General features: G+C 44.0%; 1 protein-coding gene across 1 annotated transcript in view; it reads left to right on the top strand.

Moving 5' to 3' along the window:
* Nucleotides 1-15,738, top strand: part of LOC130108207 (neurotensin receptor type 1-like) — a 781,327-nt gene that overhangs the window by 40,268 nt on the left and 725,321 nt on the right. Inside the window, exon 2 of the mRNA XM_056275067.1 lies at nucleotides 15,247-15,448. Within this exon, the coding sequence (XP_056131042.1) occupies nucleotides 15,247-15,448 (202 nt within the window). The remainder of the gene's footprint in view (nucleotides 1-15,246; nucleotides 15,449-15,738) is intronic.

Here is a 15,738-nt window from a genome sequence, read left to right on the forward strand (position 1 = left end):
CCAGGAGTGGGGTGTAGCTAAAACATTTTTTTTTAAATTGGCAACAGAGTGGCTTATTTTTACTTAAAAAAAAAAATACGGCAGTGGTGAAGATTGCTGGTGACGTCCGTTGGTGTTGAGTCTGAAGCCATCCTGCTGTGGAGGTGGTGACCAGCGAGAGACGACGTGAGGGCCTCTAAGAGGTTCTGGTGCTTCCTGTTTCACACGACTCAGCCGTACCAGCGCAGAGGACTCCAGCGCTAACTTCAGCTACAAAGACCAAGATTCAGCAAGGCTCCAAGTTAAAGACTGTCCTTGTAGTATCCTTGAACCAGGTTTTGAACTAAATATCCTCATTTATACTGGACTGAGTAAAGATTAATATATCATTATGTCTAGTGATTCTGGTGATGAAGGGAGTTCACGTAATGATAATGGCCACACCTCAGGTGGCATAATGGGTATAGGTGAAGGTGCTACAAAAGAAATGCAGACCACCATGCAAGAGCTTGCCAGACTGCGAGATGAGCTCACCAGGTTAAATGGTGAAGCAAGGGCTCAGAGAGCAAGTGATAACAGTGCACCCACACGTTCATACATCTACTTTCCAAGAGAACGCCAGATCCAAGCATTTAGTGGGGAGTGTGGTACAGACAGGAGATCTGTCGAAGAGTTTATTGAAGAGGTTGAAAGGGTTTTAAGATACAGAGAGCAAACAACAGAAGAACAATGTGACTATATACTATCTCTATTGCATGGCCCTGCATTGGAAGAGGTGCGACTATGCATGAGGGGTCAGTCAGTGGGGCCCAGTGATTTATACTCTTACCTGAGCAATGCATTTGGGGAAAAGCGCAGTTCCACACAGCTTTTGCAGACCTTTTACAACCGTAACCAAACTGATGGAGAAGACCTCCGTGACTACTCCCATGCACTATCCCAGATTTTGAGCTCTGTAGTGAAACAGTCCACAGATGTAATACCTAATGAGAAAACTGTGCTCAGAGACCGGTTTATTGAGGGTTTAAGAGAAGCAGCACTCAGGCGTGAACTCAGGAAAATGGTTAGGGACAAACCAGAGAGCAGTCTTCTAGATGTGAGGAATGAGGCCCTCCTGTGGGAGATGGAGGACAGCAGGTCTCATCGTCCCAGGGTCATAAAGAGCAACCAAGTTACATCAGGTTCCGGAAACCCAGTGCTCTATTATTAAAACAAACAATGACCAAGGTATTGCATTAAATGATGTTCGGAGAGCAGTAGCCCATCAGGAAAAACAGCTAGCAGAGTTAGGCAAAACACTCGCTGATCTAGCCTTTGCTGTAGGTGAACTGAGTAAGCGCAGCACTCAACAGACATTCCTAGAGCCCAAGCCACGACCTAGACCCCAGCCAAAGTTCACACCAGATGGTCAGCCTATCTGTTTCAAGTGTAGAGGCATAGGTCACATTGCAAGAAAATGCTCACAGGCCAGAGGGGGTCAAGGGGACGCAACACCTAGTTCTTATGTAGTGCAGGAAAACTCGCACCCTCAGTTGTCATGAGCCACACAACTCGAGGGGAGGAAGCTGGCTCACCAAAAGAGACTCCAGACAGAAGCAGGATCTTAGAGCGTGCAGTCGGAGAATGTAAAACTGTTGAGGTGAAACTACGAGGTGTTACAGTGTCCTGCTTACTTTACACTGGTAGCCAGGTCAGTACAATTTCTGAGTTTTTTTTCAGGGAACACCTGTCAGTGAAACGCGAAGACATTCACCCGGCATTTGAGTGGTTAAAGATCACTGCAGCTAATGGATTAGACATACCCTATATGGGCTATGTGGAGCTTGATGTAGAAGCCATGGGTCTGACTATCCCAGAGCGAGGTTTTCAGATAGTTAAAGATTCTGAACACTCTTCCTCTGTTCCAGGTCTAATAGGGATGAACATTGTCAAAAAATGCAGAGAGCTAGTACACACTGAGTTTGACACCACACTGCAGGAGAGGTTTGACTCAAACTGGAGAGAGGCTTTTAATCATCTTCATGCAGTACATGCAACAGACAGACTCTCTTTCGCTAGGGTAGCTGGTAAGGATGTAGTCCATATACCTGCTTCATCTGCTGCTACAGTTATGGCTAGGGGACTCAGGACTGTGAGTGAGGATGGTTCTTTTTTGTTGTTGCTGGAGTCTGTGGGTGTCCCCGTTCCTGGAGGTTTGGTTGTTGTGCCTACTTTGGTTTCATCGGGCAATCACATTTTTCCAGTCCGAGTCATGAACATGTCTGATGAAGATATCTGGCTAGGGCCATGGACTAGGCTAGGGGTGTGACTCAGGTAGACTGTGTGAAAAGTGATGAGCTTTGTGAGGTACAGTTCCAGAGAATCTCAGCAGACACTGAACAAGTGAGTATCAGTGAACACCCCGAAACACCGACAGATGTGCAGGAAATTCTCGGCAAGCTCAATTTTTGTGGTAGCCCAGAACAGCAAGCACAGCTGACTTTGTTACTGGAGAAGTACTCTTTTGTGTTTGCAACAGAAGATGAAGATCTAGGCCACACTGACAAAGTACAACATGAGATCCATCTGACAGATGACATACCTGTAACACAGCCATACAGATGAATCCCACCCACACAGTACAGTGAAGTCAGGGAACATATTGGCAAGCTGCTTAAAAAAGGGGTCATTCAAGAAAGCTCTAGTGCTTATGCTTCGCCCATAGTACTAGTGAGAAAGGCAGATGGTAGTCTGAGGCTATGTGTCGATTACAGGAAACTCAACTCAAAGACAAGACGTGATGCATTCCCGCTCCCGAGAATTGATGAGAGTTTTGATGCGCTGAGAGGGGCAAAGTTCTTTTCGACCATAGATCTGGCGAGCGGATACCACCAGGTAGCTATGCATGAGAGAGATCGGACTAAGACTGCATTTACTACACCGTTTGGTCTGTATGAGTACGTGAGAATGCCTTTTGGTGTTTGTAACGGTCCAGCTACATTTCAGAGACTTATGCAAGTTACTATGAATGATCTCATTTTTCAGATACTCCTGGTCTACCTAGATGACATCTTGGTTTTTTCAGAGACATTTGAGCAGCATTTGGAGAGACTTGAGACTGTGTTTAAGAGACTGGCAGAGACGGGCCTTAAGGTGAAGTTGCAGAAGTGTGCTTTTCTACAACAGTCAGTAAAGTTTTTGGGTCATCAGGTGTCAGCAGAAGGTATAGGAACTGACCCCTCCAAGGTCTCTGCTGTTAAGAACTGGAAGGTCCCAACCACTGCCAAAGAGCTGCAGTCGTTCTTGGGTTTCTGTAGTTACTACAGGAGATTCATTCGAAGCTTCTCACAGATTGCCGGGCCACTGCATGACCTAGTCAACAAATGTTCAGGTGTGAAAAAAACAGGGAAAGTAGGTCACCAGTTTTGTAATATGTGGACACCAGAGTGTGACTCTTCCTTTGAGCAGTTAAAGGAAAAACTTACCTCTGCTCCCATTTTGGGTTTTGCCGATTTCACACAACCATTTGTAGTTGAGGCAGATGCTAGTCAGCATGGATTAGGCGCTGTATTGTGTCAGCAGCAAGGTGACACCAGACGTGTCCTAGCATATGCTAGCCGCAGACTACGCCAGGCTGAGAAGAATGACCGAAATTATAGTAGCATGAAGTTGGAGTTGCTTGCCTTAAAATGGGCAGTTGCTGAAAAATTCAGGGGTTACTTGCTTGGTTCAAAGTTTGTTGTCCTGACTGATAACAATCCCCTCTGCCACCTCAAGACAGCCAAGTTAGGTGCTATAGAGCAGAGGTGGGTAGCGCAACTGTCTGTTTTTGATTTCGAGGTTAAGTACCGTCCTGGTTGCAGTAATGCCGCCGCAGATGCTCTCTCTAGGCAGGGGTTTGCAGGGGAGCCTGAAACAGACCCTGACTCGGATTTTGACGACTGTATCACTGTGTGTAACCTGATTGAGCGAGGAACAGTTCTGGATCCTGGTCTTGTCTCTAGAGGTCTGGAGTGGTACAAAGTGAGACAGATCCGTGCTGGGGAGTCGAGGTCTGGTGAGACAGGCACTAAACAGGGCAACAGCCCCACACTGCCAGGTTATACCAGAGAGGAGCTGGTAGGTTTTCAGGCCGGTGACCCCACCCTAAAAGAATTTAGGGCATTTTGGGATCGGGGGAGGAGGCCATGTCCCAGAGAGAGAGCAGCCCTGTCTAGTCAAGTGAAAAGATTGTTGAAACAATGGAGATGCATACAACAACGAGAAGGGTTGTTGTACAGGGTTATCACAGACCCACGTCATGGAGAAGTGTGGCAGTTACTCGTGCCTAGTTGTTTGAGGGACCAAGTTCTAGAAAATGTACATAACAACATGGGACATCAGGGCATAGAGCGCACTGTAAACCTGCTAAGAGGGAGGTGTTTTTGGGTAGGGCTATGCGAGGATGTGGAAAGCTGGGTTAAAAACTGCGAGCGGTGCATTTTGACCAAGATGCCTCAGCCAAAAATCCATGCTCCAGTTCAGGCATTCCTGGCCTCCCGACCTCTAGAAGTGGTGGCTGTTGATTTTACAGTGTTGGAGGCAGCTTCAGATGGCCGTGAAAGTGTCCTTGTTGTGACCGATGTGTTTACAAAGTTCACACAAGCGTATGCTACCAAAGACCAGAAGGCTGACACTACAGCTAAAGTTTTGCTCAGGGAGTGGTTCATGAAATATGGGGTCCCAGAGAGACTGCACTCAGACCAAGGTCGAAATTTCGAGAGTGAAATTATAGCAGAGCTGTGCAAACTCTATGGGGTTAAAAAGACACGAACAACTCCCTACAGGCCACAGGGAAACGGTCAGTGTGAAAGATACAATCGCACACTCCATGACTTGTTAAGGACACTCCCACCAGAGAAAAAAAAGCGTTGGCCAGAGCATCTGTCTGAAGTAGTATATGCATATAATGTCACTCCTCATTCCACCACAGGGTACTCGCCTTATTATTTGCTTTTGGGGTACAGCCACATCTCCCAGTAGATGCTTTATTAGGGCGTGAGTGTGTGTCAGACAGGAAACAGGATTGGTTGTCTGTTCATCAGGAGAGACTCCGACAGGCACATGAGAGAGCCAGAGAGTACTCAGAGCAGAAGGCAGCTGAGAGGATCTCACTGCAAAATGAGAAGGTGTATTGTCCTCCTGTGGCCATTGGTCAGTTGGTTTTCCTACGTCACAGACCCCCAGGTAGACATAAGATTCAGGACACATGGACCTCAACAGTCTACAAGGTAGTTGACATCCAGGGTACCACACACACTGTTGAACCTTTTGAGGGAGGTCCCATTAAAAGAGTTCATAGGTCAGAGTTGCGACCTTGTGCGAAACCAGTTCCCAAACCAAGAACTAGAACTAGGTTACAGACCACTACACAGCCTGTAGCTGAGGATGAGCCTGAGTCACCTGAGGCTGATTTTGTTATTGTTGAGGAAGTCATCCCTCGCCGGCTTGTGCAAGTACCTAACCTGCCTGTTGCAGCAGAAAGTGTTAGTTTACCTGTGACAGCACCCACAGATGAGAGTGACGGTGAAGGACCTGAGGAAGGTTATTCAGATATGAGAAATTGTGGCACAGAAACAGAATGTGTTAATGATGTGCATCCAAACGTTAGCGACAGTGACTTGCCCATTATTGAAAACAGGGACAGGCCCGCACTAACAGATGATGCTGGTGGAGCAGGACGTAGAACCTATGCACCTAAACCTGCCATTAGGCAAAGCAAGCGGGAAATGGCTGGATCTCATTCAAACCCATTTCATCTGCCAAAGTCAGCCTGTAATGCAGTCTCAGTCAGCACAGACATGGTCTCTAAGGTTTTGACAAGCCTGGGTGCTGCTCTCTTTGAAAAGGCCTTGCAGGGAGTATTTGAGTCAGTTCATGTTTCGTAGTCACCGAGGACGTTGACTATATTTGCAGGGGAGTATGTAGCCGGGTGGTAAATCTGTTAAATATGTTAAAAGATTTTCCACTTAAATTTAGTATAGTTTAACTGTTAATATATGTAATTGTTACACTGTCAAGCCATGTAAAATGTAATTTGATGTATTTAAATTGTGAGGCAGATTGTGAGTGTATTTTTATAGTTTTGGTTGTCATTGCATGTTTTGACCAGTAAGTGGCAGTGGCGGACTTTTATTGTAACTCCGTGCAAGTTATCCAAGTGCATCTTGGGTATTCTTTCTTTTTTTTTCTTGTGTGGAGCGCCTGAAGATTGCGGTGTGACAGTGCTCTGACTCCGTAGTAAGTAAGGGTAAATATCTTGTGAAATATACCTGTAACATTATTCCAAACAATATTGTATGTCGGTAATTTGACAAGATGGTTTGATTTAGACGCTACTGGAGTTGATGCTCGGTGATTTTGGGCGCGAGCCGTCGACCGCTGTTCGCCATTGCAGGCATGACAAGGTAATGTTGGCGTGAATAAAGCCACACCATGCCATTGTATTTGGGATGTAAAGGTTTTATATGCATTTTAATTCTGTTTAAAGGTAACTGACAGAGTGAGAAGTTGCGCGATCTTCAGGAAGTTCCACATGTCTTTGTTAAACCCTGTTTAACGTACATAGTCCACTGCCGTATTTTGCACCGTATTTTGTATTTATTATTTCCCTTTTTAAAATCTTTTCTGTTAAACTTGCCACATCTGTGAACATTTATGAGCTGTTTGCTCGAAAGACACAGGAATGTATGCACTCAGTAAAACGATCTGCATTCGAAGGTTCAAACAATAAAATTAAAGCTACAAGAACCCCGGAAGTAATTGTGTCCTGTGTGGTATCTAATTCCACGGGCTACATAATCATTATACCAATACTTATAGTAAGTAATGTTACAGTGGAAGAATAAATGATCCGTTGATTCTATGTCTGTCTTGCAGAATTGGCAGAAATTACAGTCTACATTACATTTTAATCCTATAAATTCACTGGAGGGGTAAATATCAGTAATTATCTTGAAGCGAACCTCTTTGGCTTTGGGGGGGATAGGGAATCGTTTTCTAATTTTATGGGCATTCAAAAGTGAGTACATGTCTAAAATACAATTCCTTCTCAAAGGGTCAGGATAGCATATCTTCAACGGAGAGTTTCTGATAAAGACATTATTGCAGGTTCTGTCGACAAATTTTAAGTTGTCAATCATTAAGGGGTGAAGTGTGGGGCTGACAGAGGAGTAGATAAGACACTGTGAGACCACCATCTTGAGTTGTATAGGGATCGCACCTATTACCATGTCATAGACCTTTACAGAGGAGGATAAACTATATTTCAAACACAACTCATTATAATTCAATAGATTGCCTCTGTCATCCATGATGTGTGGAATGGACCAAATACCCTTCTTCCACCACTCTTCCAAAAACAAAGATTTTCCCTTAAACAAGATACAGCTATTATTCAAAATTGGAACTGCATGGGGGGTAGAGTTGTGTTTAAACAAAGGTTTCCAATATTGCAAAACTAGTTTATGAAAGGCGGATAAACGTGACAGTATCTTGGACAGTTCAAAAGAAAAGCAATCCCTCTCAACTGTTTAAAGACTGCATTAGGAAGGGCATGCCAAAACACAGTCTCATCCATGACAAAGGCTTTCAGCCACTTCAGTTTGATCACACCATTCATAATGTCAAAATCAATGGCGTTCAACCCCCCGTTTTCATAACTTTTCAAGAGGCCACTTTCCCTGATATAATGACACTTGTTTTTCCAAATAAAATTGAAATTAGTTTGGTTTATGGATTTAATCATTCTTGATGAAATAGCCAATGAGTAAGCAGGATAAATAAATTTAGAGAGTCTCTCCATCTTGGTGAATAGAATCCTCCCAAACAGTAATGTCCCTCTATAACCAGCTGTTTAATATAGCTTCACACTTTATAATAATATTCTGAACATTCATCTCTTCTCTTGATTCAAGGTTTTTACTTAAGTTAATTCCTAAATATTTAACCTCAGTTTTAACAGGGACACCAAATAAAGAGCTAGAATGATGCTCATGTTTTGCCAGAAGTTCACATTTGCTTATATTCAGAGTTAAACCTGATGCTTTGGTGAAGAGCTCAAAATATTTAAGGGCCAAAGGGATCTGGGAGGCATTTTTTTAAGAAAAGTATGGTGTCATCCGCAAGTTGGCTTATCAATAACTTGTTGCCCAAGGCCTCTAGGCCCTCAATGTTATCATTTTTAATTAGAATGGAAAGTCATTCTGCTACAATAGTGAATAACAAAGGGGAGCTGCCGCAGCCTTGTCTAATGCCTCTCTTAAAACCAAATCTCGGGCAGGTACCACCAGGTAAGGACACACAACTGTTTATATCGTTGTATAACATGCTTATGACACCAACAAACGTTTCTCCAAAACCAAAATGATGTAGGGCTTGTAAGATGAAAGGGTGCTCAACAGAATCAAACGCTTTGTGAAAATCTAGAAACAGTAAGAATCCATCATCTTCAACTAAATCACTGTAATCTAGCAGATCCAGAAGCAGGCGGATGTTATTGTGAATAGATCTTCCCTTGATAAAACCAGACTGTGTTTCACTATTTGTGTTATACCTTCTTTCAGTCTGGCAGCTAACACTCCTGACATAATCTTATAGTCTGTATTTAGCAAAGTGATAGGCCTTAAATTATCCAGAATACTTTTATCTTTCCCCGGTTTAGGGATCAAAATTATTACCCCTTGTTTCATAGTTGGGGTCAGTTCCTGCCTTTCTATGCAGTCCTTTATTGCATTTAGTAATAATTCTCTAATATCTGACCAAAAACATTTGAATAAGTTTGCAGTAAGACCATCGGAGCCAGGAGATTTACCTGTAGCCATTTTTCGGATAACATAATCAGATTCTTCTATAAGAACGTCTGAGTCACACAAATCTTTGAAGGGTTGATCAATGCTGGGCAGGTGACCTTTAACCTTGTCAAAAAACTGCATCGAACCAGAGACAGAAAACGAAGAGGAGTATAGTGACTTATAGAAATTAAATACCTCATTTGCTATATCCTTTAGCTCAGAGGATTCAGACCCCTTAATAATAAGCTTATTTATTGTGGTTTTTTTAAGCAGCATTTCTTTCGCCTTCTTCCATCCACCTGGCCCGAGATCTCACAGATGCTCCTTGGGCTTTTTTAATGTAAAGCCCATCTAACCTAGACTGCAAAGAAACAAGATTGTCACTATGTCCATTACAGTTGTTATTGTCCTGATTATTATGTGTACATGCAGATGTTCTTAACAATGTACATTCATACTCTCTGTTTTGTCTGCACAGATTTTTACTAAAGCCAATAGAGTGCTCTCGAATCTTGTACTTCTGAAACTCCCATTTGCTGCAGTTAGAGGAGAGTTGGACGTCCTTTTTAATTTCAGAAATCAGTCTTCTAATATTGGCACGATAGTCCTCATTTTTCAACAGATCATCATTAAACTTCCAATAGCCTCTGGAGTTTAGAGGCTTCATGACTGGATTCAAAACTACCGAGACTAAACAATGGTCAGTTAAGGGGGCCTGTGCAATGGAAGAATTAAATGTAGCTCTCTTCACTGCCTCTGTACCGAGCCAAAAATCAATTCTCGACTTGCTGCTTGCATCAGGTTTAATCCAAGAGAACTGTTTTACGTTGGGATTTAAGCAGCTCTTCTTCTTCATTCGTGGACAGCGCCATGTTGTTTACAGTCTGTAACTTCCGGCAGAAAAGGAAAACGACGCTCAAAGATTGTGGCAAATGTAGGCCTTGGGTATGCGTTGGTACGACTGGACTATGAAAAGACTGTGAAAAGGTGTGGTCCGTCCGCACAGCGTCTGCGCCCTGTACTTATGTGAGCGCCAGTGGCAGCTGGCCAGTAGAGGGCGCTGGGGCGCCGCCCCCTTCCAATATCAAGAGATGAAAATCTCCTTAAACATGTTAAATATGCTTTACTTGTACAACGCAAATAATGATGAAACACAAGTGTTTTCAGTCTGTCAGCAGCATTAAATATTGGTTCAAATGGTATTTGGGTGATTCCTGTCTGAATACATATATTTCCTGTCTGAATACATATACTTCCTGTCTGAATACATATACTTCCTGGGTGAGGGGCGCCGGCCCAACGATACCTTATGTAAGCCCTCAAACTTGTGGCGAGCAGGTGACCTGAGGCTGCTGTCTGATTGGTTTCTTCAGATTTTCCAGGGGGCGCAGTTCTGTGCGCCCCAGACACTCCCACTTTTACTGGCGGCGAATCGGTATTGTTTTAATGTTTTTTGGTTTAATGTGATTGGACAGTTCTCGTGGCTGTCAATCATGTTCACACCCACAACCAGCCCTGGCCTGAGTTGTCAATCATCCACCGTTTACGAACCCTGATAAAACCTATAGGCTACATTGTCCTTCTTAATAACTCTGGGACTGTGTGGACATTAAAGCAGCTGTCAGGTGTGCTGCGACAAGGTAAATTGCGCCCCCCCTCCCAAAAAAAACCCCAAAAGTTTAGCACCAGATCGTCCTTAAATGTGTGATACTTTCGTGAGAGAACATGAGGAGACAGAGACCCTTTGTGCACAGGTGCGCAAGAGCTCCACAGATGGAGAGAGCGTGCTCAGGAAAATACAATGCTGGCGCGATAGAAAAGAAAGGTTGATATGCGAAAACTGGTCATTTGCCTTTGTTATATACAGACATACACACATAAATACACAGCTATAAGTGCTACACATCTCCTTCACTGCACATCTGCACGTACGTGTTTATTCTCCTCATGTCTGTCACCCAGTATAATAACACAAGTCACTTCAGTGACTGATGTATTGCACAGCGCCATCTATTCTGCACTCTGTCACAATTACTCCGACAGCACCACTTCTACTGCTGTCTGTGTTTCTCTGTCCCTCTCCTTATTCCTGCTTTCTCCATCATTTATCCTCAGTGCCTTCTACCTCTTTTACATTCTGCCAACGGCGGAGAAGCACGGAGAGGAGGCAATGGCTCCTGCAGAAACGCCCCCTCCTGGATCTGGTCGGTTTGCCCTCGTGGAAGGTGTTTCTGTCACGTGTCTGGGCACCATGGGGGCTGCTCAAAAATCACTAAAACAAACAAGGGGGGCTAAGGCGGAGACAGACTCCTCATCATTTCTACTCCTCCGAGTCTGTTCAATACTGTAGATCCACCACGGTTTAAGAGGTCGGCGTGGCATTCCACCTCCCTCGTCAGCCATCCTCCCTCTTCCTAATCCTGCTCCCCTCTCTAATTGCTGCCCTGCCTGTGTGAGCTCTCGTGTCTTTTGTCTTAATCCGTTTGGACAACAGGGATTTTTGAAATACTCGACACACTAGTGATGTTTTCATATGCTACTGCAGCTTATGACAGCAGTAATGAAGGCCTTATACTACCTGGAAGGGGTAGTTCGGTATCTGTTTTTTTTTTTTACTGTGTTCTACTTACATAGAGTCTGACAAACTCCTCAATACCTTTTTTAATGTGTGCGCGTGCAGTCTGAAGGCACGCTGCACGTGGCCTTGCGTAGCTCAGTTGCCGGATGTGTGCCGACATCAGTAGCAGCTCCTCTCCAAAGAGGAACAAGATCAGGTCAAAACCTACATGGCTGGACTATACATGGTCACTGTTCGAACGTGGTAGGATCTGTAACGTGAATTCCTGGATATGAAGTGTTCATCTGCAACTTTCTGTAGTGGCTCCAGTATATGTGTGTGTGTGTGTGTGTGTGTGTGTGTGTGTGTGTGTGTGTGTGTGTGTGTGTGTGTGTATATATGTATTGTAACGCACACGAATAAGTAGACACGCTAGCCCTTGGCACTGGTCGGACCCTTTAGTCGAGCGGTTAACGTTGTCGCCTGCGGTGTGGGAAATCCGAGTTCGTGTGACGATCCGGCCGAACTGCTCCCTAATTCGCTGCTATATATATATATATATATTGTGTACTGAAGTAGCATATCACATGACGTGGTTAAGATATGTTCGAGTAAAAAAAGGTTATGAATGCAGTGGCTAGAACAACCCTTTCCACTCATATCCCGGGATGTTTTTTTTTCTTTCTTAAACCAGGTTTATTTCTAGGTCTACCCTCTACTTCAAAAAGATTAGACTTATTCTGGAGGGCTGTGCTGGGTCTAGCTTCCTTTAAGCGTTGTATTATGCTCGCTAAGATAGTAGCTGTGTTCTCTGAGATTAACCAACGTGTAGATAAAACACGTGACTACAGCTTCCTGCCTGAAGCAAATGTTTGCCACGTTCACGTTTATCCGTTGAAGTGGACGCCGTTTACAAATGACTTTGTACAGAACCCTGTGCAGATCAGCGGCAGCTGCAGGACACCCATATGGTGGAGACCATATGATGGAGGCCATATGGTGGAGACCATATGATGGAGGCCAAATGGTGGAGACCATATGATGGAGTCCATATGATGGAGGCCAAATGGGTGAAACAAACCACTGCCACCTCCACAGTGCTGATCCAGTGGTCTCCCCAACTGAGCCAAACATTTCTACGTATGCACTGGAGAGCTATGCACTGGAGAGAAGAGGAATGAAAGTCAGTAGGAGCAAGACAGAATGCATATGCGTGAATGAGAGGGAGGACAGCGGAATGATGAGGATGCAAGGAGGAGAGGTGACGAAGGTGGATGAGTTTAAATACTTGGGGTCAACTGTCCAAAGTAACGGGGAGTGCAGGAGAGAGGTGAAGAAGAGAGTGCAGGCAGGGTGGAGTGGGTGGAGAAGAGTGTCAGGAGTGATTTCTGAGAGAAGGGTACCAGCAAGAGTTAAAGGGAAGGTTTACAAGATGGTAGTGAGACCAGCTATGTTGTATGGTTTGGAGACGGTGGCACTGATGAAAAGACAGGAGGAGGAGCTGGAGGTGGCAGAGTTGAAGATGATAAGATTTTCACTGGGAGTGATGAAGAAGGACAGGACTAGGGACGAGTATATTAGAGGGACAGCTCAGGCTGGACGGTTTGGAGACAAAGCAAGAGAGATAAGATTGAGATGGTTTGGACATGTGTGGAGGAGAGATGCTGGGTATATTGGGAGAAGGATGCTGAATAAGGAGCTGCTGGGGAAGAGGAGAAGAGGAAGGCCAAAGAGGAGGTTGATGGATGTGGTGAGGGAGGACATGCAGGTGGCTGATGTGACAGAGCAAGATGCAGAGGACAGGAAGAGATGGAAACGGATGATCCGCTGTGGCGCCCCCTAACGGGACCAGACGAAATTGGTGGTAGTAGTAGCAGATACTTATACTACTCATATCTGTTTGTGTCACCTTTGAAGGAGCCACACATTTTTAGTCAGTGTACATTGATAATATAGTTCACTTATTGCACTTATAACATCTAACATAAATTATCATGATGAATAAGCATATATATATATATATATATATATATATATATATATACATATATATATATATATATATATATATATATATATATATATATATATATATATATATATATATATACACTACCGTTCAAAAGTTTGGGATCACCCAAACAATTTTGTGTTTTCCATGAAAAGTCACACTTATTCACCACCATATGTTGTGAAATGAATAGAAAATAGATTCAAGACATTGACAAGGTTAGAAATAATGATTTGTATTTGAAATAAGATTTTTTTTACATCAAACTTTGCTTTCGTCAAAGAATCCTCCATTTGCAGCAATTACAGCATTGCAGACCTTTGGCATTCTAGCTGTTAATTTGTTGAGGTAATCTGGAGAAATTGCACCCCACGCTTCCAGAAGCAGCTCCCACAAGTTGGATTGGTTGGATGGGCACTTCTTGCGTACCATACGGTCAAGCTGCTCCCACAACAGCTCAATGGGGTTCAGATCTGGTGACTGCGCTGGCCACTCCATTACCGATAGAATACCAGCTGCCTGCTTCTGCTCTAAATAGTTCTTGCACAATTTGGAGGTGTGTTTAGGGTCATTGTCCTGTTGTAGGATGAAATTGGCTCCAATCAAGCGCTGTCCACTGGGTATGGCATGGCGTTGCAAAATGGAGTGATAGCCTTCCTTATTCAGAATCCCTTTTACCCTGTACAAATCTCCCACCTTACCAGCACCAAAGCAACCCCAGACCATCACATTACCTCCACCATGCTTAACAGATGGCGTCAGGCATTCTTCCAGCATCTTTTCATTTGTTCTGCGTCTCACAAACGTTCTTCTTTGTGATCCAAACACCTCAAACTTGGATTCATCCGTCCACAACACTTTTTTTCCAGTCTTCCTCTGTCCAATGTCTGTGTTCTTTTGCCCATCTTAATCTTTTTCTTTTATTGGTCTGTCTCAGATATGGCTTTTTCTTTGCCACTCTGCCCTGAAGCCCAGAATCCCGCAGCCGCCTCTTCACTGTAGATGTTGACACTGGTGTTTTGCGGGTACTATTTAATGAAGATGCCAGTTGGGGACCTGTGAGGCGTCTGTTTCTCAAACTAGAGACTCTAATGTACTTATCTTCTTGCTCAGTTGTGCAACGCGGCCTCCCACTTCTTTTTCTACTCTGGTGTGAGCCTGTTTGTGCTGTCCTCTGAAGGGAGTAGTACACACCGGTGTAGGAAATCTTCAATTTCTTAGCAATTTCTCGCATGGAATAGCCTTCATTTCTAAGAACAAGAATAGACTGTCGAGTGTCAGATGAAAGTTCTCTTTTTCTGGCCATTTTGAGCGTTTAATTGACCCCACAAATGTGATGCTCCAGAAACTCAATCTGCTCAAAGGAAGGTCAGTTTTGTAGCTTCTGTAACGAGTTAAACTGTTTTCAGATGTGTGAACATGATTGCACAAGGGTTTTCTAATCATCAATTAGCCTTCTGAGCCAATGAGCAAACACATTGTACCATTAGAACACTGGAGTGATAGTTGCTTGAAATGGGCCTCTATACACCTATGTAGATATTGCACCAAAAACCAGACATTTGCAGCTAGAATAGTCATTTACCACATTAGCAATGTATAGAGTGTATTTCTTTAAAGTTAAGACTAGTTTAAAGTTATCTTCATTGAAAAGTACAGTGCTTTTCCTTCAAAAATATGGACATTTCAATGTGATCCCAAACTTTTGAATGGTAGTGAATATATTAATGAAAACTCCTGCAAAGAGCATAACTACAATAATGAATATAATCAGGATTATTTGCTGAGCAGCAGACATGGTGTCTATTGGGCCATGACACACTGCTGTTCAAACACGTTCGGAGTGAAACCCCTACTAATTCTACCCATCGCTTTGTCCCCCTCTACAGGTTAATGCGTTTTTGTCCTTCGTGTTTCCCATGGTCGCCATATCCACGCTGAACGGGATCATAGCGAACCAGCTGCTGCGGATGTTCCGAGAAGCGGAGCAAGACAACCGGGTCTGCATCGTCGCGGGTAACCCCACCATGCTGAATGTGACGGTGGAGCCCAACCGCGCCCAGTCACTTCGGCACGGAGTTCTGGTTCTTAGTAAGTGCGTGTGCACACGCAAACACACGCACGCACGCACACGCACACACACACACAACAGTGTCACAGAGATCTTTTCAGATGACTGCTGAAATGTTGTAGTCGTTCACGCTTTATGAATAAGTTCAGTAAGTAAGTATCAGATGATCTTGTGCAGGTGGTGCAAGCTGAAAGAGACTGGAGACTGCAAGGTGGTGACAGGGGGGGAACGTAGCTAGGCAGCATCGGATGGTGGTCGGTAGGATGACTTTGGAGATCAAGAAGAGGAAGAGAGTGAAGGCAGAACCAAC

Source organism: Lampris incognitus, chromosome 2 (assembly GCF_029633865.1).
Source record: "Lampris incognitus isolate fLamInc1 chromosome 2, fLamInc1.hap2, whole genome shotgun sequence".
Taxonomy (NCBI): domain Eukaryota; kingdom Metazoa; phylum Chordata; class Actinopteri; order Lampriformes; family Lampridae; genus Lampris; species Lampris incognitus.